Here is a 15,631-nt window from a genome sequence, read left to right as displayed (position 1 = left end):
ATCTTTTCAGAGCAAGTAACGCTTTAGAATTCTCAGGAGACTAACAACTTTTTCAATAGTCTTTCAATCGTATGACAATTGCGAAGCGTTAATATTAGACAACCCACATATCTATAACCAATAACGAGGCGCTCGCAGGTGTCTGACGTACATATGGTTTTACCATACTCTGAATGCATAAAATATAAAGTAAAACATTACGAAGTACCTGCCATATTTTAGTTGTATCTCGTCATTAATTTCCATTACAAAATAATGTTGATCATTTCTGTTTGAAATTTTTAAGAATGGCTTGCTTTTATTAAACCAATTCGAATGAAGTTTATTTATCATCTCAAAAAAATCCTATTTCAATTTTTTTAATTCTGAAATATACTAAATGGAAAAAAAAGTTTCCAAATAGATCAAAGTTACACTGAACGTTGAAGAATTACTTTGAATTGTCAATTGTTTTAACATTGAATTGAGTAGATCAAAATTTCATCAATTTCTTTGCATTTAACAATCTCGTTACTCAAAAATCAAATATTCTAGACAGGGAATTAAACCTGACAAAACCTACAAAACCCGGAATGCTTCATATAATTTAAATTGAAAATTTATTTAAATAAAGAGAAGACTTTGAAGATTTCACTATTATTTCCATTATTACAACAGTCTTTTTAATAATTTTTAGAAATAACTGATGAAAGCATTAAAAAGACTCTCACTCTTAAGTTCTCTCTCTCTCTCTTCGATTTTCCTCATTATAGTAAACCGTCATTATCAGCACGTGCAAGTATACGATTTACTATAAGGAGATCTGATAACATTCTGGCTTTTCAATAAGGACATCATTCGAAATGCAAGGGTTTTCATTTTTCACACGCGCAAGATATTGTTATTTTTGCACAGTTTCGTAATTTTATTATGACATTAACATCCATGTATATTACTGAAAAAATCCCATTCTCCTTCAGATCGATTCAACAATTTATATATATACGTACATCATCAAGTTCTTTGTCCACTACATTATTTGAAAGAACGATAAGAAAATACAACAGAGCAGATACCTCTTGATATTCAACAACTTTTGTACTCATAGAGAGAATAGACGTCAACGTTCGAAGTTACTTATATGTACTTTCATGTATTAGTGGGCTAAGCAAGCTGATTTATTACTGTCAAGTGTATTTCTCCCATGTATATAAAATGCACTAATCTTGTATACTTCGTAACAACGCTAAGTAAGAGAGCGCTGTGTTAAATATCTGAAAATAAGTCATTTGAATATAAGAAGTCATTTGAATAGAGAAAATGAATGTGCATATTTATTTCCGCAGACCTCCGACATTTTCTTCAGAGACATAGTTTGAAGGCCGATGGCCGAGACTTCGCAATGCTTTTGCGATCTGAACATGATCATCTGGAAATCTCGCTGTATAGAAGCAGGTAATACATACCAAGGAACGTCGCGCGCTACCACGCTAGCAACTTCCGTGCTTTCGCGGATAATCACCTCACCGGACCAACAGCCAATTAGCAGCTGCATAATCACTGCAATGAGTATCACTATAAACTGCATCCGGTTAGCCGGATCGTCGTCGGTTTCTATGATCACCCAGCCGACAAAGCAAATCTCCACTGCTGCCACCAGAAATTGGATGAAGTTGATTGGTCCCAACAAAGGCTCCACGAACTGGAACGCCCTGCGTTATCGGTTTCGACAAAATTCATTGATCTCATTTTTTTTCTCTACTCTCAATAGTATAAAAGTAACGACTTAGTATGCAAAAAAAACTGCGCTCTTAAATATAAATAAAATAGGGCCAACTCTAAAGCACGTATTATAAAATGATAAGACCATCCCGAGGCATATTGGCTCACCTATTCGGAAAATATGCACAAAGATTCAGATCGCATACAGAATTTCCTTCTTTTTTATGTTGGTGAAAAGAAAATTTCTCAATATTTTTCATTAGCCAGGAATGAGCTTACTTGAGAAACAGGAGTATTAAAGATAATTTCAACAATCAAGAGAAACCCTATTTAAGAAATGGGCCCTTTGACTATGAGTAAAGTAAAAGGACTAAGTCTCTACGAAAAGGTTTTCCTTTAACTCGGTTTTAAAAAAAGAGTTTAATTTTTCAATACACGGTTTCTTTAATCGGATGTGTTGAGGACCAACCCGCTTGAAGAATAGTATCTCTTTTTTATTTTTAATAAAATTGCCGTGACGGTAATCTAAACAATCGGTCCATCGTCACTAATTGAATTCTAACAGAAGATAGAAGTTTTACCACAAATATTATTTATTGAATTACTGATGTTTAGTTAGTCGACGTTCACCGTTAAATCATGTCATTAGAGGTATATTTAATATTGTTAAGTCTTTTATTATTGTGTTATACTAACTTTGCGTATGGTGTTCGGGGGTTTATAACAACATAATTGATTTAGAGGCTAAGATAATTTTAAACTTTACAAAAATATTTCAAGTTTACTCAGAAAGCAAGTCCTCCTGCCGAATTTATATTGCAGTAAGAAGATCGAATTCCTTTTGAAACAAGAAAATTCCTATTGCATGAAATAAAAATTGTTTGGCATCAAAGTTTTGCAATAATAGGTGTTCGTGTCGTTCGCACTCGCTACCGACTTTCCGTGCGCTTGAGGAAAACACAGGTTTCCGCGCGTCTGGAAATAACCCAACGCTACGTCGCACCGTTCCCCTTAACCCCTATCGGGACCCCCCCCCCCTCCCCCGGCAATATCCGGGAGGAGAAAAGGTAGCTTCCCCGCTATTCTCACGTCTGTACGTACTTAGCGTTCAGGAACGCTCGTTTTCTGGACAAAGGTTACTCAACGATAGCTTCGTAGGGCGTGATCGCGTTGTTCGTCATCCGCGAGATTCAACCGCTACCCCGAGTGCCCATTTGTTGCGACCCCGCACTTTTTCGCAGTAGCTGTCCATTTGTTGTCTTGGGGTAAGGACTGGCTTTGTTTCCAAGACGTTGGAACATCAGGCGGTGCGTGTGGGAATGGTACATTCAGGGCGTTCAAGTAAGGTAAGGTAGCTCTCTACGCGGCGAACCGAAAGCCTTCCACTTTGTATTACGACGATACTGTTTCATATTCGTCGCCAATCGCCCTTATTCCGAGCCGTTTATGTATGCATATTGCTGTATTGGCCGAAATCGATATCGAGCACGCGATCGCTCCCCCACGCGAGTGATCGAGAGCTTAAATCCTCCGAGCGTTGCCTTTCCTCTGCCTCGATGAAGGCCTTGGAATCGCACTTCAGCACATCCTACCTACCGCTCTAACCGATCTATACCATCACCTTGACTGTGCGAGCTACCCGAGTGCTGGCTTATGTACTGCTCTGGTTAAGGGGGAGTCAAACGAGAAAGGAGATCCCAGAAGAGCCGCCCAAGATTAATTTCAAGAAAATGTCTGAGATAAGTACTTTTTGCGGGAGAGCGTAACTTGTCTCTAACTTTTAAATAATATTCATCCGATATTAAATCTATGTCTCTCCGTCTAATGCAATGAATGATCGATAACGAGCGTAATGATATTAGCCGAAAATAAGCTAATGTAATAACGTAATTACGGAATTGATTGAAAAAGATGGATGGATGAGCCAGTTTACTTATTGTCACTTATAGAACCAATAAACACCCAATTACTGCCCCTTTAGTTTATGTCTCAAGCTCTTCATTTCATAGTATGTTACTAGTTTCATAAGAAAACAAAGTGAAACGTTCCAGTATTATCCGCGCGATTTATATCAATTAATTTTCTTTCTCTAATATTTAGAGTCACTTTTCTATCTTGTGGTTTAATAAAGTATATTATCTTATGATTCACTGTAATCTCGGGTTATTGTTTGAAGACCTGCTGATTCCATCCAGTCACCCTACCCTTCGTGATCATACATATAATATCTTCGCACAAGTTAAAGTAATTACAAAATAGATTTATTAGAAAACAAAATAGTCACTACAAAAGGAGTCATTTCAATTTTGGTTTCCTATGATCATAAAGGGCATAGTGTTGAACGTTACACGAGATCACGAATATATGGTATTCAAAGAAATCAGAAAACTTGTAAAAGCTTATCTACGAACAATATAAAAGTTAGTGTACCTGAGCACTGTAGCGTGATGCGCTATGCATGCTCTCATATCCTTCGCCCACTCACGTATAAATGTGCTTGAAAGCTCATGGTCAGTGTAAAGCTTTTCACTCATCATGGTTAGCCTGCAACTGACTAGCCTGAGCTGGCCAGCTATGTGCATGAAAATGAAAATTACGGTGAGATCCGGTCCTACAATAGCGGAACAGACAAACACCAACGACAGCGCTTGTAATGTGAAAGTGAGCTTATAACCTGGCAATATCTGTAAGCCATGTTCATGCCTACGACAGAGAAATAAATCACAGTTTATTTTGGAAACAAGTAATTGGAGTGTACGATGAATCTATGGCTTACCAGTGTCCAAACGGTACTCTGCGATCATAATCGGAACCGTTGGTAGTCGCACGGCTGTACAAAGTTACTACACTGGCGGTGGTTATGAAGTAAATCGCGGACATGATGCCCGCGCAAGAGAACAATTCGGTGTAGAATCTCGCGTAATTAGCAAGTTTGACAATTTCATTGCGCTCCTCCTGATTCTTAGCTGCATACCAGAACTTGCGTATAAACTTGTAGGCGATGTTGAAGTCATTTTGATTAATTGCCAAGTAAGAAATTTTCATCACAGCCCCCGAATAGCCCAGTGCAAACAGTCCATTCTCTAAAACATTCCGTTCGAATACGACCAAAAATATCATGACATAATGACATATACGAGCAAAACATCTGCAGAATTGTATCCATGGTTGTTATGAATAATCGGAGACAACATATCATTCACGATTTTTTTTTTCTAATTTCCATGTACTTTATTTCATAAAACTTAGAAGTTTAAATAACGTTTCGATCGCATTTTTTTTACCATCAGTAAACACCATTGCGTGCACTTACCCGTCAATACAGCTAGGTCACCCCAATAAAGATAGATTACAGTAAACAGAGATATGATGCAACACAAGAAAATCGTGATTACTATTATAATACGGAACACAGCAAACATCCTAGTGGAATAGCTGGCATTTGGTTCGAGAGTCCATAAGCCCATTGTAGTTAGTAAGTAACGATTGAGCCAAATCATCTCATCCACGTCCGTATCTACATCCCATACCAATGCTTTTGAGCTCTTTAGTATATTCTACATACAAATGATTATACATATATAAAACAATATCTCAATACAACATAAGATACACGGTAAATGATTTTTATCCAGGCACTCGATTTTTTCTTATACATATCTTTCATTTTTCAGACCGTCAACATTAGCATCATGAATATGGTGTATTAAATTCAAACTGTCGATCAATGGTTGGCTTTAAATAGCGTGTAATTATAAAAATGAATTGCTTTTGAAAGAAAGCAGTTCATTCTGAAGACTACACAGTTACACTTTCATCGTCGGTGAATACGTTCTAAATTTAATACAACTATTGCTCGAGTGCACATTTTTTTTCAAAATCAAATCGATGCATTGAATTCATTTTACACATTGTCCAAAATAAGTAAAAACAGCAAACAGAAAGTAATCGTTAGAATAATACTTGTAACTTATCTAAAAAAATTAATTTTTCTCGTAAAATATTTCTATGTATACTGATACTGTATTACCTGAATTAGCCGTCGTTCGATTGGCATTTTTAGAACTCTATTCTTTATTTCGTACGCTCATTATTACAAAATGTAATTATTTGTCGGAACCACTTTAAAAGTGTCAAATGCCCTGAGAACCATAGAAACTTTTGATCGTTTGTTAAGCTTTAGAATGATATCGTTAAATTACAAAGAGAACGTAAAAAACGTGCGTTACGAAAGCGCAGAAAGATCTGCTCTGCCAGTTCTACCCTTGCCGATGCTTAGTATATTATGCAAAACACTACTTTCTATCGACGATATATTGCCGTAGAAAAAAGTGCTTCAGCCAATTGCGTAATCATAGAGCGGAACGCGAGTTCATTTAATATTAACTTCGTCCCTTTTTAATTTTCCCTTAAGATTTGAAAACAGTGGGTTTTTCTTAATTTCACTGATATTTACATTCTTTGTACATAATTTTTAGCTTCATAATTGCCAAGTTTTCGACATTTTTATTCACCTCGACTTAGCTTCCCTGTTATTATCTATAGCCGGCACATTGTAACAAAGTGCGAATAATGGCATAGCAAAAACTTTAGTTATAAGAGTGAAGGTGCGAAGAAAAAATATTTCCCGTCAATACAATGTGCCAAGTTGAACGAACTGCTTCGAATTCAGCTTTACCTTTGTCTATATTTTTACGCTATTGATTTTGATTATGTGGTTTCGATTGTGAAATAGTGCAGCATTTATAAACAATACTGATTTCTAACGCTTTGCCTATACGTTATACTTTAAATCAAAATTTATAAGCTTCGAACAAGTCACGTGGAAAAGTGAGCTTCTTATTCTATTTTATAATTTTACGATTCATTTTCACTCATCTGCTAACGATATTGTTATCGCGACAAATGACATACTTCGCTCAATATTGAAGATCAACAAGGAAAATCAGTCTAGAAGGGACAATCGATGGCCAGAGAGTGTAGGAGAAAAGGAGGCAGAGCTTACCATTTTTCTGCGAGTCACAGCGCACAGCCTATTTGCCAACGTATCCGCCCACTTGCAGCTAACGTCTGCGCGCAGAAATTTTTTCCCACGTAACAAAGGCTTGCAACAGCTCATTAACGATAAACGGTTTATAAAAAATGGATAGCTTTGCTGAATATTTCATACACTCGACTAGAAGACTAGCTCTGCTGGCAGTTGCTCCTCGAACGAGTTGACGTACACTTCGGATATTTATCCTGATTTAGATAGGAAATCTCAGGCTTTGAAATAATTATAAGATGTATTGAAAGATTGCTGGTACAATCCTAAGAAATTGAATATTATTCATATTTATATTCTGTGCGTTCAGCCAATTTGTGGTTGCAAATGAGGACCTACTGCAAAGTACAAATACCAAATCAACGTTCAGGTGAATTCAATGAATTTGAATGATGCCACACAATGAGGGATTTCAAAAAAATTTGTTAATTATTAACTTGATTAAACAATAAATAGTTAAAAGGTATGTTATACTACACTAAATTAGAAAAGTAAAATACTACTAATAAACTTTGTTAAAAGTATTTTTTTTATATTTTTTTTCAGAGGTGGATATTTACTGTAGCCATAGGTGATTGTGAGAATAATAGAAAATCTATCTAAATCAGATTTATGAATTTGTGATTTCGTAAAAATAAAAGCTTTAATGTATGATCCAATTTGAATTTAATATATAGGTGTATTATGCCATAGCGTCGCGTTATCACATTATGTCTGTTCCATTTTGATCGAATAGCTTTTGATTCGATAAAGAAAAATATGTTGAATCCAATGGTATCTTTCTTTACTTCTTGAGCCATGGAAAATTGTGTGATATTTCATGTAAGTTTGTAAAATTTTGTACATTTAACATAGCGGCATTTACGGAGTGAAGTGAAAAAAATGTTTAAATTCGATCATTTACTTTCTCTTGATTACGATCAGTACAAATTACATTAGTACAAATTACAATTTACATTTGTTTTGTCTTTAAATATAACTAATGAATAATTGTTTATTACAAAGATAGCGAGTAAGACTTGCAAGTTTAAAATGTTTGTTAAACAATCTATTGGTACTTTATTGTTATTCTTTTTTACTATTTAAATTCAAAATATCCATTGTTTGTTGATAATTTTATTCTTAAAACGGTAGGACTTGTATACAAAAATATATTAATAACATGAGCAGTTTAGTATATAAATTAATAAAACAATTATAATTTAGTTGTATAATATAATAATATGTAAAACAGCCTTATATTTATTAACAATTTTAGATATTTCTATGGTTTTCTTATTTTTCCGATTAATCTAAGATTCAAAATGAAAACGCGATAAGAGGTTTTGGAGAGCCATAATTATTTGCCATCTATTTCTGTAAAAAAAACAAGAAGGAGATTGTAGTTCTATGGTCTTCTCACTTTATCGGTTTATTGACGCTTTCCAACCATATGTGCGAAGGCTACAGGTTTTCCGTAATGTATACAGGAGAGAAAAAACAAGATCAGAAATGTGCGCAAGTTAAAGGAACATAGGTCTAAACCAGTACCAATCTCTTTTTAATAGAAACTTTGCTTGAGATGTATTATCGGCTAGAAACTCAAAGAAAATTTTGGCCGCCACATTCAACCTTGTTCTTTTCTCAAACAGGCAAAGGTTCTCATTCTATTTTTAATTTTAATTTTACGAAGCAAACTTGAAAAAAAATTAACTTGAAAAATATGATCCGTCGTCACAATTTCTATGTAATTGAAACATAAACCTAAAAACATATGATTTTGTGATATATGTAATTTTTTTGTAAATATACTGGAAAATTACAATAGACAATCTTGCACCACAGTTACTTTTTGACACTATTTTATAACTTATGAGTTTTAAGTCACAGACGTTTATGGTCATCATATACTCTTGATATTATTATGATAACCTATTCATGTCAATTCCTAAGATTTTAATGGGATTTACAAAATATATGAAAGGGCTTTAGGATATTTTAAGGTAGCTGATGGTAGTCTACGTTTGTAAGATTTTACTTTGAGCCAAATATAATTCTTACTGATTTAGGTGGTTACATTCTGGCCGGTACACCCTATGAGCCTCTATCTGAGGCTGATAGAAGGAAGGCCATATTCGAAAGAGGGTCGGAGAAGAACGGCAACCCCCAGAAACTTTACCGTACACCCATTTGCAAATACATGCGTGGCAGATAGCCAGAGGGAGGAGTTAAGACTTGCCAATAATAGAAGGTACACAATCAAAGGCTAGTCTGCCTTTTCTCTGCAATACCCTAAACTCTATACCCCTCTGAAAATTCGAATTCACCCCCAAAAAATTAGAAACTGGTGAAGTCGTCCTTTCACTGAGGTGTTCCTACGAATATTATAGATGGTTAATGACGTGAATGATGCGCTACTGCTATTGACAATGAGGCAATGCACGTACAAAGGTGTTGCTCTTACGCGTGTGGGACAAGTACTATTTTTGGTGGCCTATCTTCCCATTTCACTGTAAGCTGATAACTATACTAATGAAACTATTATTGAAAATAATATTTGTTATTTAAAAAATTGTTAACTAAAATAATCTTCTACGGAATTATATATACAATCTTATGTGGAATTTCTGCAGTTCAAATTTTTGAATCTCATGTTGGTTCTTATACGGCATCCCATACAGGATCGTGTGATACGAGTTTTCCGACAAGGCTACGTTGAAAGCTCGTGTAAGAGCAACCTTAATCTCGAGCGAGGTTATACCTTCCTATTGAAGAATTTCCCTAATATTCGTATTATGAATTCCAATGATAAATTGAGAACAAGCTATATTACTTTGTGTGCCTCTAACAAACATTCATGCTACGCTAAATATGTTAACTTTTCTACACCAGCTGCTCTATCATTGAAAGATTTTTACTGGGTTTGTAAGCCCTATTTTGAAATAAAAAGTAACCGTTTGATTCTAAATGTTCGCCAAAACGCGCCTCCAACTTTTCGAATGAAGTCTCCGTATTTTTAAAGCTATTCGATATATACTTTGCTTTATCACACAACGAAATAGCCAAAGTTGCCATCTTATTAAAACTACCGTCGTCAGTACACTTATACTTAATTACTTCGACGAGGTTTTGCTTCTCGGTGCTGCAATATTGAACTACAGCTTCGATCTCTTTTCGAGGTCCATACTCAGCTTCACGTTCGATTCGTAGTCTTTTTAATTGTTAATGTTAGTTTTTCATTTGACTCTTTGCTTCATTTAGTATCAACAACGATTCATAAACGTAAGAGTAAATTGAGATGTAGCGGTAATCGGAGTCACTATAGTCATCAACCACTATTTGGCGGGCTGCCAAACGTGCACTAGTTAGTTAAGCTGACTAAATTGTCAATAACCGGATCAGTATGTGGTATATTGCTAGTACCACGATTTTGCAAATTCTGCTCCTAATATTTGTTGTTTACTTTGTATGTTATTGCGTGGTAAGTATTTCCAATTATATTGTGACGTTAGTCGCTGAATAGAAGTCGTGCATCTTAATTCAAAGTCTGGTATGAGCGCGAGACATTTGCATATTTAAACCGAATTCTTCGCTTGTAGATTTACGTTCTAAAATATAGATAACGCCGAATTACCCGTTAACACATTTGATTTTCAAACAAATGCAAAAGAATGCAAAAAAATAGCAATGAATGTTGTAATACAGCGAACACCCCAGTAATCAAGCTGGCATTAAGTTCCAAAGGCCATAAGCCGAAAAGGAACCGAAGGAAAAACATGGTTGTGACTTGAGTAGCTTGCTAATATCACGGTGAAAAAGTATTTTGTCAATGTCAAAGCCACGTCCAATGACAGCATTATCAAAATCTATTATTATGTTCTAATTATTCAACATACTTTAATAATATTTTATAGCATTGTGTGGCTTAAATCAGCACTTAAGTAACGCCTATCCATGACTTACGTAGTTCGTTTTGGCACTATACTTAGAGAGTAGAGCACTAATAACCCAATAATCTTACTGTTCAAAACAAAACTATCTAGAATCACAGATATATGAAATAATAGTATGGATTTCAAATCCACAGTGCTATGAAATGTTATACGATACTTGTGACATAAGTAGTTTGTTAAAATCACGCTGAGTTATAGTGAGCTACTTAAATCACACATACCGTAATATACTATTAAGCTACATTCATATATACACACACACACGCGCGCGCGCGCACACACCTTTCATTCTTAATGGGACTTATCAAAAACATAAATATTCCATCAATTATTATGAACAACTATCAGAGTTCGAATGATTGCAAGAACAATTATACACATAAAATATGACTAAAATAACTTATTATTACGGAAATACTATATCACGACCTTTATACTTATAAATAACCAAAAATCGATAAAAAAGACAACTTATAAGTGTTTTTGAAATCTACTTATTAATTTAAAAATTAACTTCAAAATACGTATTAAAATGTCGAATGTGTTTACTCATAAAGTGCAAGATAGCCTCGTCTTTATCGATCGATTGACTGAGAAAACGGTTAGAAGGAACGTTTCACGAAAGATAGAGAAAGCTGCTAGGAGAATTATGCCTGGTCGAATAGACTTCCAATCATATGATTGTAACTAGGCGTTAATATTAGACAACCCACATCTCTATAATCAATAATGAGGCGCTCCCAGATATCTAATCTGTGTACATATAATTTGATTATACTGTAAATGCAATAAATATAAAGTAGAACATTACAATGTACGTGTCGTTGTTTAGTCACATCTCATCATTTATTCTCGTTTTCATCCAAATGTGGTACTTATAGGCTTACTCAAAGTGTCTACTTTTGGAGCTTTCTACTACAAAATAATGTTGAACATTTCTGTTTGAAACTTTTACTAATGACTTGCTTTTATTTTGCGAATTTGAATGAAGTTCAAGTCATCTTAAAATATTCATGTTTCAACTTTTCCACTACTGAAAAATACTAAATAAAAAGAAAAGTTTCAAAATGAATCAAAATTACACAGAACATTGAAGAATTACCTTAGATTTTCAATGTTACTGAAATAGAGAAAATGAATGTGCATCTTTATTTCGGCAGACGTTCGACATTTTCTTCAGAGACATAGTTTGAAGGTCGATGGCCAAGACTTCGCAATGCTTTTGCGATCTGAACATGATCATCTGGAAATCTCGCTGTATAGAAGCAGGTAATACATACCAAGGAACGTCGAGCGCTACCACGCTAGCAACTTCCGTACTTTCGCGGATAATCACCTCACCGGACCAACAGCCAATTAGCAGCTGCATAATCACTGCAACGAGTAGTACTAAAAACTGTATCCGATTAGCCGGATCGTCGTCGGTTTCTATGATCACCCAGCCGACGAAGCAAATTTCCACTGCTGCCACCAGAAATTGAATGAAGTTGATTGGCCCCAACAAAGACTCCACGAACTGGAACACGCTGCGTTATCGATTTTGACAAAATTTATTGATTTCGTTTTTTTACTCTTTACTCAATAGTATGAAAGTAACGACTTAGTATGCAAAAAAAAAAATGCGCTCTTAAATATAAATAAAATAGGGCCAACTCTAAAACATGTACTATAAAATAATGAGACCATCCCGAGGCATATTGGCTCACCTATTCAGAAAATATACATAAAGATTCAGATCGTTTACAGAATTTCCTCCTTTTTTATGTTGATGAAAACAAAATTTCTCAATATTTTTATTATCATGAATATTGTTGATGATGATGAAAATAATATTGAAATTATTTTAATACTAAGACACTGGGTCTTTATCCTAGTAAGCTATAGGAATGAGCTTGCTTAAGAAACAGAAAAATTAAAGATAATTTCAACAATCAAGAGAAACTCTATTTGGACCATTAACTCAAGAAATGGACCATTTGACTATGAGTAAAGGATTAAGTCACTAAGAAAAGGTTTTCTTTTAACTAGGTTTTTAAAAAAGAGTTTAATTTTTCAATACGTGGGTTCTTCAATCGCATGTGTTGAGGACCAACCCGCTTGAAGAATAGTATCTCTCTTTCATTTTTAATAAAATTGTCGTGACGTCAATCTAAACATTCGGTCGATCGTCACTAATTGAATTCTAACAGAAGATAGAAGTTTTACCACGAATATTATTTATTGAATTATTGTTTAGTTAGTCGGCGTTCAATCATGTCATTAGAGGTATATTTAATATTGTTAAGTCTTTTATTATTGTGTTATACTAACTTTGCGTATGATGTTCGGGGGTTTATAACAACATAATTGATTTAGAGGCTAAGATAATTTTAAGCTTTACAAAAATATTTCAAGTTTACTCAGAAAGCAAGTCCTCTTACCGCAAGAGGAATTTATATTGTAGTAAGAAGATCGCATTCCTCCCGAAACAAGAAAATTCCTATTGCGTGAAATAAAAATTGTTTGTCATCAAAATTTTGCAACAAGATATTCGCGTCGGTCCCACTCACTGTCGAGTTACCATGTGCTATGGGAAACTCAGAGAAAAGGCCAGGTTTTAGTAGGTCTGGATAAAAATTTCTGCGCCACATCGTTCCCATTCCTTTAACCCCTGACGGGACCCCATCCTCAAGGGCCTGAAAAGCGAGGGGAGTTTCTCCGCTTTTCTCACGTTTTTCTCAAAAAAAAGGATGCGCTCGCAAAGTCCAGTTGAGTACGAGAGTCCGAGCGTGCAGAATATTTCTTAAAAGCCACCTGTGCTTAGCGATCAGTAGTGCTAGTTTTCCGTTTACGTATCTGTATCCGTAGCCGAGTCATTGGCGATCTGTTCGCAGTAGCTGTCCCTTTGCTGTCTTGGGATAAAGGCTGGTTCTGTTTCCGAGACATTGGAACATCAGGACTTGCGTGTGGAAACGGTACTTTCCACGATTAGGGCGTTCAATTAAGGTAAAAGAGCTCTACGCGGTGAACCGAAGACATTCGACTTGATATTATTCGAACGATTTATACCTATTAAGTTTGCGTCTGTGATTTGGCATCAAAATTTTGCAACAAAAGAACTCATTTTAACTTTTGATTCCTATGATCATAAGACATATAGTGTTTAACAGTACACGAGATCACAAGTATTTGGTTTTCAAAGAAATCAGAAATATTGTGAAAGGTTATCAACGAGCAATTATAAAAGTTAGTGTACCTGAGCACTGTAGCGTGATGCGCTGTGCATGCTCTCATATCCTTCGCCCACTCACGTATAAATATGCTCGTAGGCTCATTGTCAGTGTAAAGCTTTTTACTCATCATGGTTAGCCTGTAACTGACTAGCCTGAGCTGGCTAGCTATGTGCATGAAAATGAAAATTACGGTGAGATCCGGTCCTCCAAAGGCGGAACCGACAAACACCAACGACAGCGCTTGTAATGTGAAAGTGAGCTCACAACCTGGCAATATCTGTAAGCTATGTTCATGCCTACGACAGAGAAATAAATCACAGTTTATTATGGAAACAAGTAATTGGAGTGTACGATGAATCTACGGCTTACCAGTGTCCAAACGGTACTCTGCGATCATAATCGGAACCGTTGGTAGTCGCACGGCTGTACAAAGTTACTACACTGGCGGTGGTTATGAAGTAAATCGCGGACATGATGGCCACGTAGGAAAACAACTCGGTGTAGAATCTCGCGTAATTAGCAAGTTTAACAATTTCATTGCGCTCCTCCTGATTCTTAGCTGTATTCCAGAACTTGCGTATAAACTTGTAGCAATGTTGAAGTTACTTTGATTAATTGCCAAGTAAGAAATTTTCATCACAGCCCCCGAATAGCCCAGAGAGAACAGTCCATTCTCTAAAATTTGCCATTCGAATGTGACCAAAAAAAATTATGATATAATGACAATGGGCAATTCTCACAAACTTCGGATTTTATTATAAAAAAACGAATTGAAAACTGCCCATGTGCGATCGAAACATCTGCGGAATGCTATCTATGCTTAATATGAATAATTGAAGGCAGCATATTATTCACGATTTCTTTTTTCTAATTTCCATGTACTTTATTTCATAAAACTTATAAGTTTAAATCACGTTTCGATCGCCTCTTTTTTGCGTTCAGTAAATACCATTGCGTGCACTTACCCGTCAATACAGCTAAGTTACCCCAATAAAGATAGATTACAGTAAACAGAGATATGATGCAACACAAGAAAATCATGATTACTATTATAATACGGAACACAGCAAACATCCTAGTGGAATAGCTGGCATTTGGTTCGAGAGTCCATAAGCCCATTGTAGTGAGTAAGTAACGATTGAGCCAAATCATCTCATCCACGTCCGTATCTACATCCCATACCAATGCTTTTGAGCTCTTTAGTATATTCTACATACAAATGATTATACATATATAAAACAATATCTCAATACAACATAAGATACACGGTAAATGATTTTTATCCAGGCACTCGATTTTTTCTTATACATATCTTTCATTTTTCAGACCGTCAACATTAGCATCATGAATATGGTGTAATAAATTCAAACTGTCGATCAATGATTGGCTTTAAGTAGCGTGTGATTATAAAAATTAATTTCTTTTGAAAGAAAGCAGCTCATTCTGAAGACCACAGTCACACTTTCATCGTCCGTGAATACGTTCCAAATTATGAATTGATGCATTAAATTCATTTTACACATTGTACCAAAATAAGTAAAAGCAGCAAACAGAAAGTAATTGTTAGAATAGTACTTGTAACTTATCTAAAAAAAATAATTTTCCTCGTAAATCTTCCTATGTATACTGATACCGTATTTCTTGAATTAGCCGTCGTTCGATTGACATTTTTCGAATTCTATTCTTTGTTTCGTACGTTCACTATTACTAAATATCATCAATAATTGAAAACATTTAAGTGT

General features: G+C 35.2%; 2 protein-coding genes across 2 annotated transcripts; both read right to left on the bottom strand.

Moving 5' to 3' along the window:
• Positions 1–896: 896 nt before the first annotated feature.
• LOC131670430 (uncharacterized) lies at positions 897–6,751 on the bottom strand. The gene is made up of 7 exons (XM_058946028.1): positions 6,707–6,751; positions 5,015–5,258; positions 4,478–4,784; positions 4,132–4,404; positions 1,502–1,691; positions 1,328–1,408; positions 897–1,253 (listed from the first exon to the last, which is right to left on the bottom strand). Exons 1-7 carry the CDS (start codon positions 6,707–6,709, stop codon positions 1,200–1,202), a joined length of 1,152 nt encoding a protein of 383 aa, XP_058802011.1. The 5' UTR covers positions 6,710–6,751; the 3' UTR covers positions 897–1,199.
• Positions 6,752–11,168: 4,417 nt separating this feature from the next.
• Positions 11,169–14,986, bottom strand: LOC131670432 (uncharacterized). The gene is made up of 5 exons (XM_058946029.1): positions 14,855–14,986; positions 14,259–14,564; positions 13,913–14,185; positions 11,780–12,203; positions 11,169–11,720 (listed from the first exon to the last, which is right to left on the bottom strand). The coding sequence occupies exons 2-4, from the start codon at positions 14,360–14,362 to the stop codon at positions 11,795–11,797; spliced, it is 786 nt and encodes a 261-aa protein (XP_058802012.1). The 5' UTR covers positions 14,363–14,564; positions 14,855–14,986; the 3' UTR covers positions 11,169–11,720; positions 11,780–11,794.
• Positions 14,987–15,631: the final 645 nt, after the last annotated feature.

The sequence above is a fragment of the Phymastichus coffea genome, unplaced genomic scaffold (assembly GCF_024137745.1).
Source record: "Phymastichus coffea isolate CEN01 unplaced genomic scaffold, Cenicafe_Pcof_1.1 PCOF00110, whole genome shotgun sequence".
NCBI classification, from domain to species: Eukaryota; Metazoa; Arthropoda; class Insecta; order Hymenoptera; family Eulophidae; genus Phymastichus; species Phymastichus coffea.
This window is presented reverse-complemented; position numbering and strand designations above follow the sequence as displayed.